The sequence below is a fragment of the Microcaecilia unicolor genome, chromosome 7 (assembly GCF_901765095.1).
Source record: "Microcaecilia unicolor chromosome 7, aMicUni1.1, whole genome shotgun sequence".
NCBI classification, from domain to species: domain Eukaryota; kingdom Metazoa; phylum Chordata; class Amphibia; order Gymnophiona; family Siphonopidae; genus Microcaecilia; species Microcaecilia unicolor.
This window is the reverse complement of record NC_044037.1, coordinates 182,300,078-182,321,542: the sequence shown is the minus strand read 5'-3', so window position 1 is coordinate 182,321,542 and position 21,465 is coordinate 182,300,078. Positions and strand designations below refer to the sequence as shown.

The following is a 21,465-nucleotide window of genomic DNA, read 5'->3' as shown; positions in this document are numbered from 1 at the left end:
GTCAGTTGTCTTGTCAACATTCTTTCCCCGTCCTCATACCTGCCCTGGCAAAAGCAGTTTGCATACCTTGCATTGGCCTTTTACGTGGAGCGGACAAAGCCCTTCAGACAGTTCGCCCAGTTGTTTGTTTCTTTCAATCCCGACAGGAGGGGAGTCGCCATCAGAAAACGCACAATCTCCAGATGGCTAGTAGATTGCATTTCCTTCACTTATGCCCAAGCTGGGCTGACTCTAGAGGGCCACATCACTGCTCATAATGTTAGAGCCATGGCTGCGTCAGTGGCCCACTTAAAGTCAGCCTTCATTGAAGAGATTTGCAAGGCTGCAACGTGGTCCACACATTCACGTCTCGCTACTGCCTTCAGCAGGATACCTGACGCGACAGTCGGTTTGGGCAGTTGGTGCTGCAGAATCGGTTCGGGATTTAGAATCCAACTCCACCTCCTTAGACCCATTTCTCAGAGGACAAGCAGGCTGCTTGTTCTCACATGTGGGTCGGCGTCCACGGCGGCCCCAGGAACGGAGATTTCCCAGCAAAATCTAAACAAAGTTTGCGACAGCCACCAGGGCGCGGGACAGACGCACTGCGCATGCGCGGCCATCTTCCTGCGTGCGTCCGTTCCCACCTCAGTTTTTTCTTTTCCGCGGTGGAGAGTGGCTGCATGTCGGTCTCTCTCCCTCAGGTCCCAGGAAAAACTTAGGCACCTTCGCATTGTATTTATCGCTTTCTTTTTGTTTTCCGTCACCTTTTTTTGTCTTTTTCTTTTCCAGTTTAAAAAAAAGGAAACCCTCTTTTTCTTAGTTTTTGTCCCCTGTTAAGTTTTTTTTTATTTCCGTTGCGGCCTTCTTTGGCCGCGCGTCCGTGGTACTCCTTTTTGTGCCCTTTGTTGGCACAATCGAGCTGTTTGATTTTGCCGCCGCAATTTTTCTGCTGATGTCATTGAAGCCTCCCAGCGGCTTCAAGAAGTGTGCTCGGTGCCAGCAGTCGATCTCGGGCACTGACCCGCACTCCTGGTGCATCCAGTGCCTTGGGCCCGTCCATTGCCCAGACGCTTGCAAGTTGTGTATGAATTTGAAAAAACGGACACAGGCATCGAGAAGAGCTATTTGGGACCATCTTTTTGGCATCGACTTCGGGAGCGCAGGTAATGGCTGTCCGAACATCACCTTTAGCTGGGAGTAGTGAGCCGTCGAGTGGGTCTCCACCTGTCTCGAAGGCTCCTGCTGTGCAGGCCCACCGGACCCAACCCCGAGGAGGCGTGTGGATTCCACGTCCTCGTCGATACCAAGGAGTACTGGTGATGTGCTTCGAGCGAAGGCGAAGAAGCATCGGCACCGGTCTCCTTTGAGACACAGTACCGGGAGCTCTGGGGCGTTGGAGGATTCAGCACCCGGAAAGCGTCAACACCGGGAAGAGCGCTCACCCTCCATACAAGAGGTGTCGGTGCGTCGATCTTCGGATAGCCCGGTACAGCTTCCATAGATTCTGACTTCGTCTCCTGTACCGGCCCCACAGCGTTCCTCGACAGCGACTCTGGAGGAGAGCATCCGAGCCATTCTTCCAGGCCTTTTGGAAGGGCTGCTCCGTCAGTCTAGCTCGGTACCGGGGGTGCTTGCGCCCTCGGTACCGTTGATGGAAGTGGCAGCTGGCTCCGTGCCTGTGGTGAGGTCTCCGACGCTGGTACCGCTTGCGGCATCGGCCTCGGCTGCCACCCAGGTCAACTCCCCGATGACGTCGTTGGAGGGAGCTTCATCGCCGCCGGCATGGGAGTGACTTCTCGACATCGCCATAGGGGACATAGTTCCTCGGCGTCGAGACGAGCCCGGTTTCGGACTGCAGTTCGAGAGCTCTTCTCCGATACCGAGGAGGATGCCTCCTGTGATGAAGGGGAAGATCCCAGATATTTCTCTTCCGAGGAGTCTTGTGGTCTTCCTTCTGATCCCACTCCTTCACCTAAGAGGAAGCTTTCTCCACCGGAGAGTCTCTCCTTCTCATTTGTCCGGGATATGTCTGTGGGCATTCCCTTCCCTGTGGTAACTGAGGATGGGCCCAGGACCGAGATGCTCGAGGTCCTTGACTATCCTTCGCCACCTAAGGAGTCATCCACTGCCCCTCTGCATAATGGCCTTAAGGAGACATTGCTGAGGAATTGGATGAAACCGTTATCTAATCCCACCATCCCCAAGAAAGCGGAATCCCAGTATTGAATCCATGGGCATCCACTATGGGTAGGGATGCACAGACTCGGCTGTGTGCCTTTGACCTAGAACCAGTGGTTCAGGAAGAGTTTCCGGACATCCTTTACTGGGGTGATAACCTTTTTTGGTGACATGGTAGAGGAGGTTGCCAGCCTCAAGAAGAGAACGGATACCATCAAGTTGCTCTCCTGGCCCATTCCCACTGCAAACTCCTCTTCTAGGAGGTTTTGAGTGCAGGGCAAAAGAAGGTCCTACTACTCAATGGCGTAGTTCTCTCCTCGTAGGGGGTGACACAGTGACTTCCAGTGGACAAACTTGATGTTGATCCAATCTTTGGCACCATTGTAGGACCTGACATGGGGCTGTGTTTAAGCAGATAGAACTGCCTATCTTGGGGTCAAAGCACTTTAGATGACAACTATAATTTAACTGGTGCAAGTCACTAGGAAAACAGTAACAAATCGTGTGCCACTAAGGACAGGCGAAACCACTGTGTTAGGTTCTGTAGTGGTGCTTGTTCAATAAAGATTGTATCGACATTGTTTGCCCACTGGAAGTCATGTCATCCCCTACTTCTTCCTTGGTTCCTTGGCTATGCTCTCCAGGCTTATAGGATGCTTATACCCACATCTAGATACATCCCCAGTCACAGGAAGTATCTCTGATGTTGAGTAGGGAAACACCACTACCAGTATCGTTTTCTGCCTTTTGGCCTCACATCTGCTCCCATGATTTTTACAGAATATCTCGCAGTAGTCTCAGCGTTGCTATGCAGACTGGGAATACACATTTCCCTATCTGGACAATTGGCTGGTAAGAGGCACGTTGCAGGAAGAAGCTCAGGTATCTACGTCCAGAACTGTTCAGGTGCTGGAGCTGCTATGGTTCATTATCAAGTACCCAAATCTCCACCTGCTTTCCGTTCAAAGATTGGAGTTTATGGGAGCTATTCTAAACTCTGTTCAGGCCCAGGCCTTCCTTTTACAGCACTGTGTGACAGCCTTGTCCACATGGTGGTCCAGGTCTGCCAGAGCCAGCAGGTCATGGTTTGCCAGATGTTGAGATTGTTCGGCCTCGTGGCCTCGTCTCCATTTGAGACCAGCCCAGTGGACTCACAGGCCATGGGGAATATAGCAGATGTCATTTATGTCGCTCCTGCACTTTTGGAATCTCTCTTGTGGTGGACCAGTGTTTCCCAAGTTGGTCCTGGAGTACCCCTTTGCCAGTCAGGTTTTCAGAATCTCCACAATGAATATGCATGAGATCTATTTGCATATATTGGAGACAGTATGTGCAAAACAATGTTATGTATATTCATTGTGGATATCCTGAAAATCTTACTGGCAAGGGGATACTCCATGACCGACGGGAAATCTTGGGGTGGACAGTTCTGCTCAGTTTGACAAGGGAACTTCATTTCAAATTCTTCCTCCTCGGAAGATGTTGACAACAGATGCATCCAACCTGGGTTGGGGAGTCCATGTAGATGGGCTACACACTCAGGGACAGTGGTCTTCCCAAAAGTCTAAGTTGCACATCAACCGTCTGGAATTATGGGCAGTATGGAACTTTCTAGAGGCTTTCAGAGACTGGCTTGTGAACAAAATTATTCTCATCCAGACAACCAAGTTGCAATGCACTTTATCAACAAGCAGGGAGGCAGGGGTTCATACATCCTGTGTCTGGAAGCAGTTAGGCTGTGGACGGGCATCAAACCACAGCATGGTGCTCAGAGCCACTTACCTGGCAGGGAAAAAGTCTGGGGCATAGGCTGAGCAGAGTATTGCAACTGCACAAAGGGTCACTGAGCATGGGCATAGCCGGGTCTTTTAAGAGTGCAGCACCCTTTCAGTGGATCTCTTTGCCACTCACATGAACAATATAATCCCTCAATATTGTTCCAGACTGGATCACATGACAGACTAGCCTCGGTTGCCTTCTCAATTGGGGGAAGGGTTTTCTGTATGGATATCCTCCCATACCTCTTGTAGGGAATACCTTACTGAAACCCAAGCAGGACAGAGGGACCATAATCTTCATCGCCCCTTATTGGCCAAGGCAGATATGATTCTACTTCTGGAATTAGCTGTCAGAGATCCATGGAAGTGTTTTCTGATCCTCATCACCCAGAATGAGGGATCACTTCTGCATCCCCAGCCTCTAGACCCTAATCCTCATGCCTTGGATGATAGGCTAGAGATCAGTTCTCTCCAACTGCATGAGGGTTGTCTTCCATGGCTTCCTTGCTTCCAGAAGGATTTCACTAAGAGGTCATATAATTTCAAGTGGAGGTTTGTCATCTGGTATGAAGGACAGGTCCCTAGATCCTTTTTCTTGTAATACATAAAAACTGGTTGAGTACTTCCTACATTCATCAGAGGCTGGGCTCAAAACCAACTGTTAGTGTTCACCTCAGCGCAATTGGTACTTACCATCAACGTGTAGAAAGCAAGCCTATCTCTGTACAGCCTGTAGATGTCCACTTCATGAGAGGCTTGTTGTAACTTGATGCAAACTTATATTGGACGAAATAGCCCCATTACGCACTAAAACTCTACATAGACGCAACCCATCACCATGGTTTAACGACCTACTAAAAAACCTAAAATCACAAACCAGGAAACTAGAAAAAACATGGAGTAAATAAAAAAATGACCTCACCTGCAACGCATGGAAGCAGTCACACAGGAATTACAAAAATGCCATCAAATGAGTCAAAAGATCCTACTACACACAAACAATTTCTACTAGCGGCACAGACATAAAAATACAATATTAAATCATAAAGAATCCTCTTAATACCAACCCAATCACATCATCACCCTCAAACTACTCATCTGCTAACCAGCTGGCCAAACACTTCAATGACAAAATTACCAATCTGTGCAGCTTGATTCCCCAGGACTGTGCAAATATCGACTCCTTCCTTGACGAACTGGACCCCTACACAGACGAAATTCCGGCTGACCGCTCATGGACAAATTTCACCCTCCTCACCACTAAAGAAGTTTCTATGGCGATCACCAAGCTCTCCAAATCTCATTGCCATCTTGACCCATGTCCCAATTACCTAATGAAAGATGCCCCACAATGTTTTATTGCAGATATCATCTCACACCTAAACTTCCTGCTACAACAAGGTTCTTTTCCTACTGAACATGGCAATATATTACTTACAACTTTATGTATAAAAGTACTCCTTTACAACATCCTTATCTTCCAACTTTTTTATTATTACATCACATATACCTTAATTGTCCTAATCCTCAGAACTCCCATTCACACGTCTTTCATTCCTGTCTCACAACTCTCTTACTATGAAAATCACTTTTTATCGCACTTAGCATGTAAAGTCAAACTTCAATTGCAATTCATATCCACCATAAAAATACAAAACTTATTGATGTTATTGATTCTTAGTCTGGTTGTGATAATGAATATGACGGTATTAATGTTCAATATATTGAAACAAGTTCAATTGCAGCAAATTCAACTTTAAGAGCAGTCTTTAAGTTCCACTAACCGCACTTGTAAAACAGTTTAAGAGCTGGGTTCCAGGCTGAAACTTGTGATGTGGGAAAGGCTAACGAGGAACAACTCCACAACCTTGTACTCCCAATGAAACACCTTTCAAGCCAGCAGATCCAACAGATTATTCTTAGCTTGTTCCAGTTCTCAACTTGTCCAGGTTCAACTTGTTTCAATATATTGAACAATAATACCATCATATTCATTATCACAACCAGACTAAGAAGCAATAACATCAATAAGTTTTGTATTTTTATGGTGGATATGAATTGCAATTGAAGTTTGACTTTACATGCTAAGTGCGATAAAAGTGATTTTCATAGTAAGAGAGTTGTGAGCCAGGAATGAAAGACGTGTGAATGGGAGTTCTGAGGATTAGGACAATTAAGGTATATGTGATGTAATAATAAAAAAGTTGAAGAAAAGGATGTTGTAAAGGAGTACTTTTGTACATAACGTTTTGAGTTTGTGCTCTATTTATAACAAGTATCGCCTCTGGTAATAGAATTGTAATATATTACTTACACCAATACCTAAAAACCCTAAGAAACCAGCGAGTGATGTCACCAACTACCGCCCTGTCACCTCCATCCCTTTGCTAATTAAACTGATGGAAAACAGAGTGACCTTTCAAATCAACGAATATATACAAAAATTCTCCATTCTACATGAATCGCAATCGGGTTTCCGTCCAGGCCTTAGTACAGAAACCGTTCTACTCACTCTAATATCTAAATATAAACAGGAAATTTCAGTTGGAAACAACATCCTCCTCCTACAATTCAATCTATCCAGTGCATTTGATATGGTAAATCACAATATTCTAACCAAACTACTGGATAAACTTGGGATCGGAGGAAACATCATTAATTGGATAAAAGGCTTCATCACCTCAAGATCTTACAACCTCAACTATCTCATCTCCCTGGTCACCAAACTGTGGTGTACCTCAAGGATCCCCTTTATCCCCGATCCTCTTCAATCTTGTGGTGATCCCCCTGGCCAAAGCTCTATTCAGACATGGTCTTAACCCTTTCATCTACGCTGATGACGCCTCCATTTTCATTCCCTTTAAATCTAACATCAGAAATTTTCGACAAAATATCCTTGGGCATGAACATCCTAACCTCTTGGGCTAACGCCTTCAAGATGAAAATGAATAAAGAGAAATCTCAATGCCTAATCCTCTCATCCCAACACTCCGAGCTCCTCCCTACTAATCTTATCACCTCCGACATTACAATCCCCATATCTGATAACCTGAAAATCCTTGGAGTGACATTAGATAACCATCTCTCGTTCGAAAGTCACGCAAAGTCTACTACAAAGAAAATGTTCAACATGATGTGGATACTGAAACGTGTAAAACCTTATCTCCTCCTGAATACTTTTTGGAACTTGGTATAATCCACGGTACTCACCCACGTTGACTACTGTAATAGTATTTTCTTAGGCTGCAAGACCCACATCCTGAAAAAACTGCCCAAAACACAGCAGCAAGACTTATTTTTGGCAAATCTCGATTTGAATTTGCAACACCTCTTCGTGAAAAACTTCACTGGCTCCCTATCAGAGAACGTATCAACTTCAAGGTCCATACATTAATCTATAAGATTATCCACGGTGAATCTCCGAGCTATATGTTTAATCTGATTGGCCTTCTCATCAGAAATATGTCTGAAACTTCACGCACTTACCTCAATCTACATTACCCCAATTGCAAAGGACTCAGATATAAAATCTATTATGGATCTAATTTCTCCTTCTTAGGTAGCCAACTCTGGAATGCCCTCCCAAGACCTATCAGATCAGTGACTATCTAACCTTCCGGAAATCATTAAAAACCCATCTGTTCAAGCAAGCCTATCCAAATGACCCAAACTAATTCTATGAATCCTACTACCCATCACATATCCAGAAAACAACAACAATGACCTTGACTATCTTTCCCATCAAAATTCCATGTGCTTATCCTGTAATCCATCCCCCTCCTGCCTCTTCTACCCTTGCCCACACATCTCCTACTCCTTCACCCCTGTCCTTCTCTACCTACCCATCACTTTTGTCTAGTCTGTTATACTTAACTTTTATTTTCTTTATCAGTATCCTGTTATCCCTATTACTATGTAAGCCGCATTGAACCTGCTTTGAGTGGGAAAGCGCGGGGTACGAATGTAATAATAATAATAAAAAAAAAAAAACCCCAGTCAGTTTGGGGCTTGAGTAACAAGTGTCATGGGATCTCGTTGTTCTCAGCTACCTGATGAAAGATCCATTTAAGTCACATACTTGCCACCTGAAGATTTTGACCTGGAAAGTCTCTTATTCTTGGTGATGAGCACTTCTGCTTGCAGGGTCAGTGAGCTTCAGGCCCTGGCATTATGTGGAATCTACCAGACAATTATGTGCCCCCCATGCTGCCAAAGCCAGTATTTCCTTGCAAGAGGCCACACAGTTGTCCATGGTGAAAGAACCCTTCCCCAACTGACCAGAGCCATATTTTTTCAGCTCCTGCAACCTGTGCTGAGTCCCTAACCTGCAAGGAAACCCTACCTGTCTGGCAGATTCCAGATGATTGGGTACCCCAGACACCCTAGCGCAGCTCCGAGCTGGCGTGGGGCTTTCAGCAGCAAGCGCACCCTTGTTTGGCGTGCGGCCTTCTCACCATTGGGGAGGGGTGGGGGTGATCTCATCGGCATGCATTTGCATGTTGTACTGTGGGCTGGTAGTCTTGCTGGTTTGCACGCTCTTCAGCTCTGGGCATTCTGCAGTGACAGTGCTGGTCTGGTGCTGGTGGCTTAAGGTGCCCACATTTGCTTCTGAGCATCGGGCCCCTAGGCTTTAAGGGGGGGCCAAATGCAGGCAAGGGTCCTAGGGAAGCGGACATATCAAACATAGCTGGCCCTTTCAGGCCCCGATGGAGGCAAATGCGGGCGCTAGGGGCCATTGGTACTGGACTAGTGCCCGCGTTTGCTGGCTCGGCATGCTCAGAGCCGGCGAGCGTGTGGACCAGCGGGCTTGCTGGCTCACAGCGGAGTGAGCATGCAGATGCATGCTGATGAGGTCGTTCCTTATTTCTCTCCGGTGCTTGGCGGACAGCGTGCTAACCAGGGGCACTGTTTTCGCAGTGGACCCTACGCCAGCTTGAAGCTGGCGTTTCAGAGTTCTGAACATCGGGGACAAGTTGGAAACTGCACACCTCATCATTGCTTGCCCAACCCAAAGAGAGAAAAAGATGACACTGTTGGCTTCATCCTCATCCTTTATATTTAGAAGTGCAGCATGCAGAATCCCAGCGCTAGCTCCCAGGTGTTTTTTTTTTTTTTCTGGATGACCGTGACTGACCTGATCTGGCACCGGGATGGGGGCAGAAAAAATATGGATGCATAGGTTGTGTGACATCATAGAGGAACGGCGTGGAGTGGCGCTTTCCTCTTTTCAGCAGCTCAGGCAGAACCGAGCTGTAAAGGAGGTCAGTGACTGATGAGCTGCTGGCTAACGAGTGAAACACCATCAGTGTTTCTGGTTAGAGCAGGTTCCTTCTCCACAATTTGACTGGGCATGCACTGAAGAGCTGTGCTTGATGCTTAGCTCTTGAGCGCATGTGCCAGGCACAATCCTCCCGCCGAAGGGAAATATGGAAAGTGCCTGATTGGTGCTGTAACAACAAAGATTCTGAGTTTTGGTGGGATAAGGGTCAATGTATGATACAACTGCACTCTTCTACTTCTGTATTTCTAAAGGGATGATTTACAAAATCAGTTGTCCATGTGAATTGTTATATATTGGTCTATCATTAGTGTTTTGCTAACATTGTATTATATCTCTGGTATTTGAATTCCAGTGCTGTTAAATGTGTACATTTTTTATACTGTTTCACAGTAGTTCTGTTATTAGGTTTCAATTTACTGTTTTCAAGATTACCTCTTTTATTGTATTTATGTTTATTTTTGGTTATTTTATTACAATCAACGGAATCTATGTGGGATGCAAAGAAAAACTCACAAAAAAACTCCAGACCGCCCAAAACACAGCAGCCAGGCTGATATTTGGTAAAACACGATTCGAAAGTGCCAAACCGAGAAAAGCTGCACTGGCTCCCAATCAAGGAAAGGGTCATCTTCAAAATCTGCACTTTGGTCCTCAAAATTATCTACAGAGTAGTCCCAGGATACATGATAGACCTAATAGATCTACCAATCAGAAACAGAATCAGATCATCTCGATCATACCTAAACCTACACTACCCAAATTGTAAAGGACTTAAATACAAAACAACTTACGCATCCTGCTTCTCCTACATAAGCGCACAACTATGGAATGGTCTCCCAAAAGTTGTGAAAACAATCCACGACCATCTAAACCAGGCAATCACTAAAAACCAACCTCTTCAAATAGGCTTACCCCCTCGATCCACTGTAAATCCCCACACCCAGCAACACAGCATAACCTATGAATGTACTGGACAAAATAGAATCCTCATTCCCTTCGACCTTCAAGGTGTCTGATACACACCTACCTCATTAGACCACAATATAATCTTGTATTTGTTATCAACTGACTTGGCGAATGCCATTACGGTACCATATAAGCCACATTGAACCTGCAAATAGGTGGGAAAATGTGGGGTACAAATGTAATAAAATAAATTGTTATGCTGTTAAAATTGTAAGTTTTATGTTAAACTGTACCTGCTGTACACTGCCTTGGGTGAATCTCTTCATAAAGGCGGTCGATAAATCTCAGTAAATAAAATAAATAATAGCTGATCTACCTTACACAAGATTTTATCATAACAGAGTAGTTCTCTGCATACATCATAAGTTCCTTTCTAGGGTAATATTGGAGTTCCAGTCAGTTGTTCTGCCAACATTCTTCCCGGAATTACATGACTGTCCTGGCAAAAGCACAATGCACACTTTGGTCTGCAAGAGATCTTTGGCTTTCTATCTGAAGCCAGTCCACCTAGCTTTTTGTTTCTTTGATCCTTTCAGGATGGAGGCAGCCATAAATGCACATTATCCAGTTGGCTAGGAGATTGTATCATCTTTGCTTATGCACAGACTGGGCTGATAATTACAGCTTATAACTTTAGAAGCATGGTGCGTTGGTAGCCCACTTGAAGTCAGCCTCCATACAGGAGATATGCAAAGTTATGATGAGATGTGAATGTGTTGACAGATGACCACATTACTGTCTTGAAGACTCCTGATGTGACAGTTTGGTTGGTCAGTCAGGCCTGCAGAATTTATTCAGGGTCTACAATCGAACCCCACCCCCTTGGGCCCTTTTTTCTTCTTTCAGGCAGTTCTGTAAAAGATGTTCTAGGCTTTGCCAGTTGCAGGCCTTGTGTTCTCACCCAACCTGACAGCTAGGGATTCCAGTGTATGGTATTTTAGTGTCTTTCTTGCCCTTGGAGAACATGAAGTTACCATCTGTAGCAGGTGTTTTCCAAGGACAGCAGAATACGTATTCCCAATATCTGCCCACCTAGGATTTGCATTCTATTAGCTTTTGTAATAGGCTGATCTTGTGCGGTGGTGAGTGGGAAGACACATGCACATGCATGGTGTGATCTTCCATAGTCTTTCAGTAAAGTTGCTAGGAAGTTCTACTTGATGGGCTGCATCAGATAACATCGCCCATATGTGGGGAAATATGTGTCCTGCTGTCCTCAGGAGACCTGCTATGGGTGAGTAATTCTGCTGTTGTATAGTAGTTTTGCATGTATGTTGATTTAAGATTTTGTTTTCAGGTTTTATGTTTCATAGTATGCCTGGTAGTTAATTTTTGTTGCGATTACTCAGATGACATGAGAATCAGAATTATTTTTTTTTGCCATGGTAACTTCCATGGAGAAAAGAACCAACATGCTGTATGAGACCAAAGGTCTATGGGGGTCATATATGCAGTTTCTCCGAGGACAAGCAGGCTGCTTGTTCTCACTGATAGGTCGACGTCCACGGCGGCCCAGGAATGGCAATTTTTCACAGCAAAAATAGACAAAGTTTTGCCATAGCCTTCTGGCACGCACGGCTGTCTTACTGCCTGTCGCGCGAGAGTCCCCGCTCAGTTACCTTTTTTCCGCGGTGAAGAGAGGCAGCATTTTTCTCATCTCTTCTGAGCCCTTGGAAAGAGCCTTCAGCCGTTTTTTTTAGAGATTTTCTCCGATTTTCTCTTTTAATTTCTTCTTACTTTGCCTTTAAAAAAAGAAAAAGAAAGTCCTTTACCTCTTAGTTTTTTGCCCTTGTTAAGTTTCCTTTCGTTTCCGCCGCGGCTTCTCTATTTTGTTCTCTCCTTTTTGTCACAATCGCGAACTTTGGTCTCACCGCCGCTATTTTTCCATCCATGACATCGAGTACTCCCAGCGGCTTTAAGAAGTGTACTCGGTGCAACAGGTCGATCTCGGGTACTGACCCCCATGTGTGGTGTCTTCAGTGCTTTGGGACCCGACCATCGCCCAGACGCATGTAAGTTGTGTCTTTGCTTAAAAAAGCGGACACAGGCATCGAAACAAGCTCTTCGAGACCAAATTTTCAGAGCTTTGACCAGTTCCTCGGCGTCAACGTCGATATTGGCACCGGGGATGGCATCGACTTTAGGAGCACAGGTAATGGCTGTTCCGGAGACCACAACACACTGGGAGCAGTGAGCCGTCGAGTTGGTCTCCACCTGTCTCGAAGACTCCTGCTATACAGGCCCCACGGGACCGACCACTCTCGGACCCGACCCCGAGGAAGCGTGTGGATTCCATGTCCTCCTTGGTACCAAGGAGTGCTGATGACATGCATCAAGCAAAGGCGAAGAAGCATCCTTATCGGTCTCCCTCCAAGCACGGCACCGAGAGCACCGGGGCGTCGAAGGATTCGGCACCCGTGAAGCGCCAACGCCAGGAGGAACGCTCACCCTCCATATAAGAGGTGTCGGTCTTCGGGCAGCCCGGTACCACCTCCTCGACCTCCACCGATTCTGACGCCTGTTCCTGCACCGACCCCGCAGCCTTGCTCGACAGCGACTCTAGATGAATGCATCCAAGCCATTCTTCCAAGTCTTTTGGAGGGGTTGCTGCGTCAGTCTGCTTCGGTACCGGCGGTGCTTGCGCCCCCCGTACCGTTGGTGGAAGCGGTAGCTGGCTCTATGTCTTTGGTGAGGTCTTTGCCGCTGGTGCCACTATCGGCGTCGGCTGCCACCCAGGTTGACTCCTCGTCGACATCGCTGGAGGGAGCTTCATCGCCGCCGGTATGGGAGTTGACCTCTCGACATCGCCATCGAGGACACGGTTCCTCGGCGTTGAGACGGGCCCGGTTTAGGACTGCAGTTAAGGAACTCCTGTCCGACACCGATGAGGATGCCTCATGGGATGAAGGGGAGGATCCCAGGTATTTCTTTTCTGAGGAGTCTTGTGGTGTTCCCTCTGATCCTACTCCTTCACCAGAAAGAAAGCTTTCTCCCCCGGAGAGTCTTCTTTCTCTTCATTTGTCCGAGAAATGTCTGTGGCTATTCCCTTCCCAGTGGTATCTGAGGATGAGCCCAGGACTGAGATGCTCAAGGTCCTTGACTATCTTTCGCCACCTAAGGAGTCATCCACGATTCCTTTGCATAATGTGCTCAAGGAGACACTTATGCGGAACTGGATGAAACCATTAAGTAATCCCACCATTCCCAAGAAAGCTGAGTCCCAATAACGGATTCACGGAGAGCCTGAGCTGATGAAGTCGCAGTTACCTCACGACTCTATGGTTGTGGATTCCGCTCTCAAGAGAGCCAGGAGTTCTAGAAACTTTGCCTCGGTGCCCCCGGGAAGGGAATCTAGAACCCTGTACTCTTTTGGGAGAAAGGCGTATCAGGCCTCTATGCTCGTGGCCAAAATCCAATCCTACCAGCTCTACACGAGCATTCACTTGAGGAACACGGTGAAGCAACTGGCGGATTTGGTTGATAAGCTCCCTCCGGAGCAGGCCAAGCCTTTTCAGGAGGTGGTCAGGAAGCAGAAGTCGTGTCGTAAATTCTGTCCAGGGGTGCTTACGATTCTTTTGATGTTGCATCCAGATCTGCTGCCCAAGGTATATTGATGCGCAGACTCTCATGGCTGCATGCCTGTGGCCTAGATGATCGAGTCCAGCAGCGGATTGCGGAAGTCCCTTGCCGGGGGGGATAATATTTTTGGTGAGTAAGTCGAGCAAGTGGTTGATCAGATCACGCAGCGGGAAACCGCTATGGACAGTCTCTCCCGCCGGACACCTTCTGCTTCTACCTCATCAGGTAGACGATTTTTCCAGGGAAGGAAGAATGCTCCCTACGCCTTTAACAAGCGTAGGTACAATCCTCCTTCTCGACAGCCTTCTCATGCTCACCCCCAGCGCGCTTGTTCTCATCAGCTTGCGCCAAGGCAAGCCTCTCTGGCTCCCCAGCAAAAGCAAGGGACAGGCTTTTGACTGGCTCCAGTTGAGCATAGCCGCTGTAAAAGTGTCCGAGCCGGACGACTTACCGGTCGGAGGGAGGTTAAAACTTTTTCACCAAAGGTGACCTCTTATAACCTCCGATTGGCGGGTTCTTCAAATAGTCCGGTTAGGATACTCCCTCAATTTGATATCTAGACCTCCAAATTGCCCACCGGGAGCTCAATCCTTCAGCTTCCAGCACAGGCAGGTACTTGCAGAGGAACTCTCCACCCTTCTCAGCGCCAGTGCGGTCGAGCCCATTCCACCAGGGCAAGAAGGGCTGGGATTCTATTCCAGGTACTTCCTGGTGCAAAAGAAAACAGGGGGGATGCGTCCCATCCTAGACGTAAGGGCCCTGAACAAATATTTGGTCCGAGAAAAGTTCAGGATGGTTTCCTTGGGCACCCTTCTTCCCATGGTTCAGGAAAAGGATTGGCTGTGCTCTCTGGACTTAAAGGATGCTTATGCTCATATCCTAATACTTCCAGCTCACAGGAAGTATCTTCGATTCTGTCTGGGAGCGCAGCACTTTCAGTACTGTGTACTGCCCTTTGGCCTAGCATCCGCATCCGGGGTCTTCACAAAGTGCTTGGCAGTTGTCGCAGCATTGCTACGCAGACTGGGAGTGCATGTGTTCGCTTATCTCGACAATTGGCTGGTGAAGAACACCTCAGAGGCAAGGGCTCTACAGTCCATGCAGATGACTATTCAACTGTTGGAGCTACTCGGCTTTGTTATAAATTACCCCAAGTCCCATCTTTTCTCTGTTCAGAAACTGGAATTTATAGGAGCTCTGCTGGACTCACAGATGGCTCGCACCTATCTTCCCGAGGTGAGAGCAGACAATCTTCTGTCTCTAGTTTCCATGGCCAGAGCGTCTCAGCGGATCACAGCTCGGCAGATGTTGAGGCTCCTAGGCCATATGGCCTCCACAGTTCATGTGACTCCCATGGCGCGTCTTCACATGAGATCAGCTCAATGGACCCTAGCTTCCCAGTGGTCTCAAGCTGCTGGTGATCTAGAGGATGCACTCCAGCTGTCCATCATTTTTCACAATTCCCTTCAGTGGTGGACAATTTTATCCAATCTAACCCTGGGACGTCCCTTTCAAATTCCTCAGCCACAAAAAGTGCTGACAACAGATACATCTCTCCTGGGGTGGGGAGCTCATGTCGATGGGCTTCACACTCAGGGAGTTTGGTCCCTCTGGGGAAAAGGTCTTCAGATCAATCTCCTGGAGTTGCGAGCGGTCTGGAACGCTCTAAAGGCTTTCAGAGATCGGCTGTCCAACCAAATCATATTGATTCAGACAGACAATCAGGTTGCCATGTACTACATCAACAAGCAGGTGGGCACCGGATCTCGCCTCCTGTGTCAGGAAGCCGTCCAGATGTGGCTTTGGGCTCGCCGTCACGGCATGTTTCTCCAAGCCACGCATCTGGCAGGCGTAACCAACAGTCTGGCCGACAGATTGAGCAGGATTATGCAACCTCACAAGTAGTCGCTCAACATGGGCATGGTACGCAAGATCCTCAGAGAGTGGGGCACCCACTCGGTGGATCTTTTTGCCACTCAGATCAATCATAAGGTTCCTCAGTTCTGTTCCAGACTTCAGGCCCATGACAGACTAGTGTCGGATGCCTTGGGGGAAGGGCCTTCTGTATGCATATCCTCCCATGCCTCTGGTGAGGAAAACTTTGCTGAAACTCAAGCAAGACCGCGGGACTATTATTCTGATTGCTCCCTTCTGGCCGCGTCAGATTTGGTTCCCTCTTCTTCTGGAGTTATCCTCCGAAGAACTGTGGAGATTGGACTGTTTTCCAACCCTCAGAACAAGGGGGCGCTTCTGCATCCCAACCTCCAGTCTCTGGCTCTCATGGCCTGGATGTTGAGAATGTAGAATTCGCTTCCTTGGGTCTCTCTGAGGGTGTCTCCCGAGTTTTGCTTGCTTCCAGGAAAGATTCCACGAAGAGGTGTTACTTTTTCAAATGGAGGACGTTTGCCATCTGGTATGATAGCAAGGCCCTAGATCCTCGCTCATGTCCCACTCAGACCCTGCTTGAATACCTTCTACACTTGTCAGAGTCTGGTCTCAAGACCAACTCTGTACAAGTTCATCTTAGTGTAATTAGTACTTATCATTATCGTGTAGAGGGTAAGCCTATCTCTGGACAGCCTTTAGTTCGCTTCATGAGAGGTTTGCTTTTGTCAAAGCCCCCTGTCAAACCTCCACCAGTGTCATGGGATCTCAACGTCATTGTCACCCAGCTGATGAAGCCTCTTTTTGAGCCACTGAACTTCTGCCATCTGAAGTACTTGACCTGGAAGGTCATTTTCTTAGTGGCTGTTTAGCTTGTAGAGTCCGTGAGCTCCAAGCCTTGGTAGTGCATGCTCCTTATCTCAAGTTTCATCACAACAGAGTAGTCCTCCGCATTCACCCTAAGTTCTTGCCAAAGGTGGTGTCGGAGTTCCATCTGAACCAGTCAGTTGTCTTGCCAACATTTTTTCCCTGTCCTCATACCTGCCCTGCTGAACGACAGTTGCACACCTTGGACTGCAAGAGAGCATTGGCCTTTTACGTGGAGCGGACAAGCCCCTTCAGACAGTCCACCCAAATGTTTGCTTCTTTTGATCCCAACAGAAGGGGAGTCGCAGTTGGGAAATGCACCATTTCCAGTTGGCTAGCAGATTGCATTTCCTTCTCTTATGTCCAAGTGGGGCTGAATCTTGAGGGTCATGTCACTGCTCATAGTGTTAGAGCCATGGCAGCGTCGGTGGCTCACTTGAAGTCAGCCACTATAGAAGAGATTTGCAAGGCTGCGACGTGGTCATCTATCCACACATTCACATCCCATTACTGCCTTCAGCAGGATACCTGATGCAACAGTCGGTTTGGGCAAACGGTGGTGCAGAATTTGTTCAGGGTTTAGAATCCAACTCCACCCCCCTAGGCCCATTTGTATTCTGTTCCAGGCTGTGCACTCTCAGATGTTTCTGGTTTTAGGTCAATCTGTTATGTCCTCGCTGTTGCGAGGCCCAATTGACCTTCTTTGTTTTGAGTGAGCCTGGGTGCTAGGGATACCCCATCAGTGAGAACAAGCAGCCTGCTTGTCCTTGGAGAAAGCGAAGATACATACCTGTAGCAGGTGTTCTCCGTGGACAGCAGGCTGATTGTTCTCACAAACCCGCCCACCTCCCCTTTTGGAGTTGTTGTTCTCCTTGGTTTATTGCTTTTGATATAACTGAGTGGGGACTCTCGTGCGACGGGCGGGAAGAAGCACGCCAGAAGGCTCTGGCAAAACTTTGTCTATTTTTGCTGTGAAAAATTGCCGTTCCTGGGCCGCCGTGGACGTCGACCCTTCAGTGAGAACAATTAGCCTGCTGTCCTCGGAGAACACCTGCTACAGGTATGTATCTTCGCTATATCACATATGTGAGCATCGTTTGTCAGGTGTGACCCAACTGAAAAAAGGTTGAGAACTTTGCTACAGAATGATTTCCTGGTGGCTATAATGTTGAAATTCAGATTTAGCATACATACATATTTGAAAAATGTATATACTGCCTTCCTAAAATAACTATTGAAAGTGATTACAAAACAAATACTTATTAGTCTAATGTAGTTTGGTTTGTTTCACAGCTGGAGATGGAAGATGAAGATACCATCGATGTGTTTCAGCAGCAGACAGGAGGAGTGTGTTAAATGGGCTATTATGGGGGAGGGGGGTTGTTTTTGTTTTTTTGAGAGGAATCGAAGACCACCAACACAGTTCACCTCCTCATCTATCCTTGGAATTGCTATTCAATAGTAAACAAATGAACATGCGTGAAATAATTCTGAAACTCTTGAGGACTTACCAAAATATTTCTCTTTGAGACACAATTTTGAGTTGCACAAGTCTCTGCAGGGATTAACATATAAATTGGGCCAATCAGAATTGTCTTCTATTTTCTGAAATCAAGGTTGTCTTTCAACTTATGTATATTTTTTTAAATGTATGGCCTAACTCTCCACCTGTGTTATAGTAGAGATTTTATCCATGCAGTTTTTCAATGTATGTTTCACCCTCCCATTCCTTACTCAAATTATGTAAATAAACTGTACTCCCTGCACAAGTGGTTTTGGAGGCCTATTCCCAAAAGCAGAATGAGTAAGGGTAAGGAAAATAAGATTTTATTTCTAGTCATGCTGTAAACATTTTTGGTTACTCAAAAAATGTTAAAATACATGTGTGGACTGTACATGCAGATAAAATACTTTTAGTGTAGAAGTCTGAGATTGCAAATTTAAGTGTTGTCAGACTGTGCTAAAATAAAAATAAATGTTTTACCAATATATACAAGGTGGCAAGCTGATTAATGCTAACAGTTGAATTACTACTACAAATACAAATTGGACCTATACTGCTTAATAATAATGAGCTCCGTTATGTACTTTTTCTTGATTCAATTTTCCCATTACCCACAGTAAAATGTTGATTTGCTGAATGATGAACACGAGATTTGTAAAACTAGTTTTTTGTTTGTTTCTCTGCTTGTAGGTTGTACTGCTTCCATTGTTACTACACTAGTAATTATTCATTTGTGGCCTTCAGCTTTTTTCTAATACAAGTATCTATTGAGTACTAGAGTTCTTAAACTTAAACCAATTATCAGTCATTTGGCAGGTATTTGAAGCAAAGTTCTATGTTGAAAAAAGATATCAAATGATTTGTTAATGTCACACTTCTGGCAACATCTGCTGTTTCACTCAATGTATTGGAAGTTGTTCTATATCTGTGTTTTCATGCCCATAATTTTAATTGATGCTTGATCAGGTCATTTATTAGCTTTTTATATTTTCTGACCATACTAGATTATTTTTGGCTTGCTTAAATTTCTCAAAGTATTTTGTTTTCTTTTTTTTTTAATTGTATATCAGCTAGTGTGGTATATTCTGTTAGAATGGTCATTTACTTTTTCATTGATTTGTACATTTGCTGTCCTTTGCTACTGTATACAGTAAATATAGTTTGGTACTCTTGCTTTCCTTTTTTCTGCATTTCAAATGTGATTCTGGGGCCCTGATACAAATAATGTATATTTTGTAAATAAGGCTAAAAAGACATTTAATTTCCTTTATATCTGTGGGACACGGTTTTGTGTTAAGCTTAGAGACTGGAAAGAAATGTACACAAAACTTGAAAATTCTATGTACCGGTGGAAGTTGTCAATTCCTGAAAGCATGTTCTACTCAAAAAATTGAATTATCCAATCTCTAATACACAGTTGCACCTATCTGCCCTTTTTTATTCATCACAGAAGTATCTGATTAAAAAAAAAAAGTATTTCCTATCATTTTCCTGATGCTGCATTTCTGTCTTTGTATTTCTTTTCATAGCTGTAGAGTAGATTTTTTTTGTCAGGATCTTGGAAGTTTCAGTATTAACTGAGACTATATGCCAACCTTTTATAAACAAGCTAGAAAATCTCTTCCAGTTTAAAATGAAGTTTCTTAGATTATGCTAAATTTTAAAGTATCTGTTGGCAGCCATGAAGGACTAGATTTAACCATTTCTACCCTAGGAAAAGTTATTGGCTGCGTTATTTGCAATTGACATTTTAGATGGCTTTCACAGAAATTTGTATTCTTTAACCAGAAAAAGCAGATGCAGCAGAAATTCATAAGGATTAGAAAAAACACACAAAGGCCTTTGAGAATTCAAAGAACACCTAACCACACATTCTGCATTAAACCCCCCCCCCCCAAATAATTTCATCACCAGTACTAAATTAAAAATGGGGGGGGGGGGGGGGGGAAGGGGGAGGCTTAGTGCTAGGAGGATCTGGAACAGAGCCTGGATGGAGTTAGGAGCTTACCAGTTAATAGAGAGATTGCTAACTGGATAAAGTTGAGACAACAAAAAGACTGCCTTAACTTTTATGCAGTTCACTATCCAAATAATGGCATTGGTAACAACTGAATCCAGATTTGCAATATGTGTCACTATCTGGATAGCAATGCTGAATATCTAGATTTCCTTAGCACCTACAGCAGATGAATCCCAGGAACTGGTGGATTATGTCTGTCTACCAGCCAGTGGAGATAGCGATAAACAGAACTGAAGGCAGTGATACCAGACAGCTAGCCCCTGCATCAGCTAGTATATCTCTATCTCCAGCAGGTGGTGGATGGCTTCTCTCCAGCTTCTGGATTCAAGGTACTGAGGGTGCTCTTGGGCCTGTGGCCAGTTGATCCTGGAGTGTCAGCCCATACTTCCATCTTCACAGGCTTTTTTTTTTTTTTTTCTCTTGGGCTGGTCTCTCGTCCTTTATCTTCCTCCTCATAAAAAAAAAAAAAAGGCGAACCATAAGACTTACCAAAGAAAAAGATATAGGAAGAGAGCAGTTTGGGTGCCTGTCTGACTTCCTCGGCTCCCTACTGAGAAGTCCTGTGCTTCTTTGTCAGAGGCAGGTAAGTGCTGGTATTTTTTTTTTCCTTGGGTGTTCTATTAATGGTAGCTGAGACCGTGAAACACTGTTCCTGATGCGGGAAACGGCATTCAGCAGCGGGACTCTAGGACTGAGTGTGCTGATGTTGGGGCAGATGGATCTATTATTTCCATGGAGAGCGAGGTTTCCCGTGCCGAACTGAATGGGGCCTCATGCCATTTTGAAGAATGGCGCGGAAGCAGCTCCACCAGCGGCGGCTCCTGGCTCCACTCTTTCTCCTGCCGGGGTACTTCGCAGGGGGTGGGGGGAGGGTCTGGAACATTTTCTGTTCCTTCTTGGGAGGATGCCTGCAGCAATTTCTAATTCGGGGGATTTCTTTTCCCCTGAATTTGTGTTAATGATGCATCAAGCCTACATGCTGAAGCAGACCCTCCCCCTTTCCGGCTCTGGTCCTTCCTTTGAAGCTTCTGCGGGCTCTGGGGGAGACCGGGGTCTGTTGGGGTTTTCTTCTGAGGATGGGTCATCCGTAAGAGACAAAGGTTTCCTTCGGTTTCTGAAGAAAGGTCCCTGGTCCCCGTCTCTAGTGGCTCTGTCAGAAGGTTCTTGGAGACAGGCGGATATGGAGGAGGGTGAGCTCCGTGATCATGCCGATGACCCCTCGGCGATGTGGCTTTTCCATAAAGAGGAATTGTCTGCTTTTGTCTCTCAAGACATAGGGGCTTTACTTATTGCAGACTCGGAGGTGTCGGCTTCTCAGACTGTTCACCTTAAGATGGTCAGTGCTAGGCACCCGTCGAAGGCCTTTCCAGTGCATGAGGCCATTCAAGAATTTCGGGGCGGTGGGTGGACCCTGATGGCAGCTTTA

The 21,465-nt window shown here is 46.0% G+C and overlaps 1 protein-coding gene across 1 annotated transcript in view; it reads left to right on the top strand.

Annotated features, from left to right (window-relative positions):
• The window catches only part of SUMO3 (small ubiquitin like modifier 3), a 73,337-nt gene extending 54,674 nt beyond the window's left edge, over positions 1 to 18,663 (top strand). Inside the window, exon 4 of the mRNA XM_030209944.1 lies at positions 17,809 to 18,663. Within this exon, the coding sequence (XP_030065804.1) occupies positions 17,809 to 17,871 (63 nt within the window). The 3' untranslated portion in view covers positions 17,872 to 18,663. The remainder of the gene's footprint in view (positions 1 to 17,808) is intronic.
• Positions 18,664 to 21,465: the final 2,802 nt, after the last annotated feature.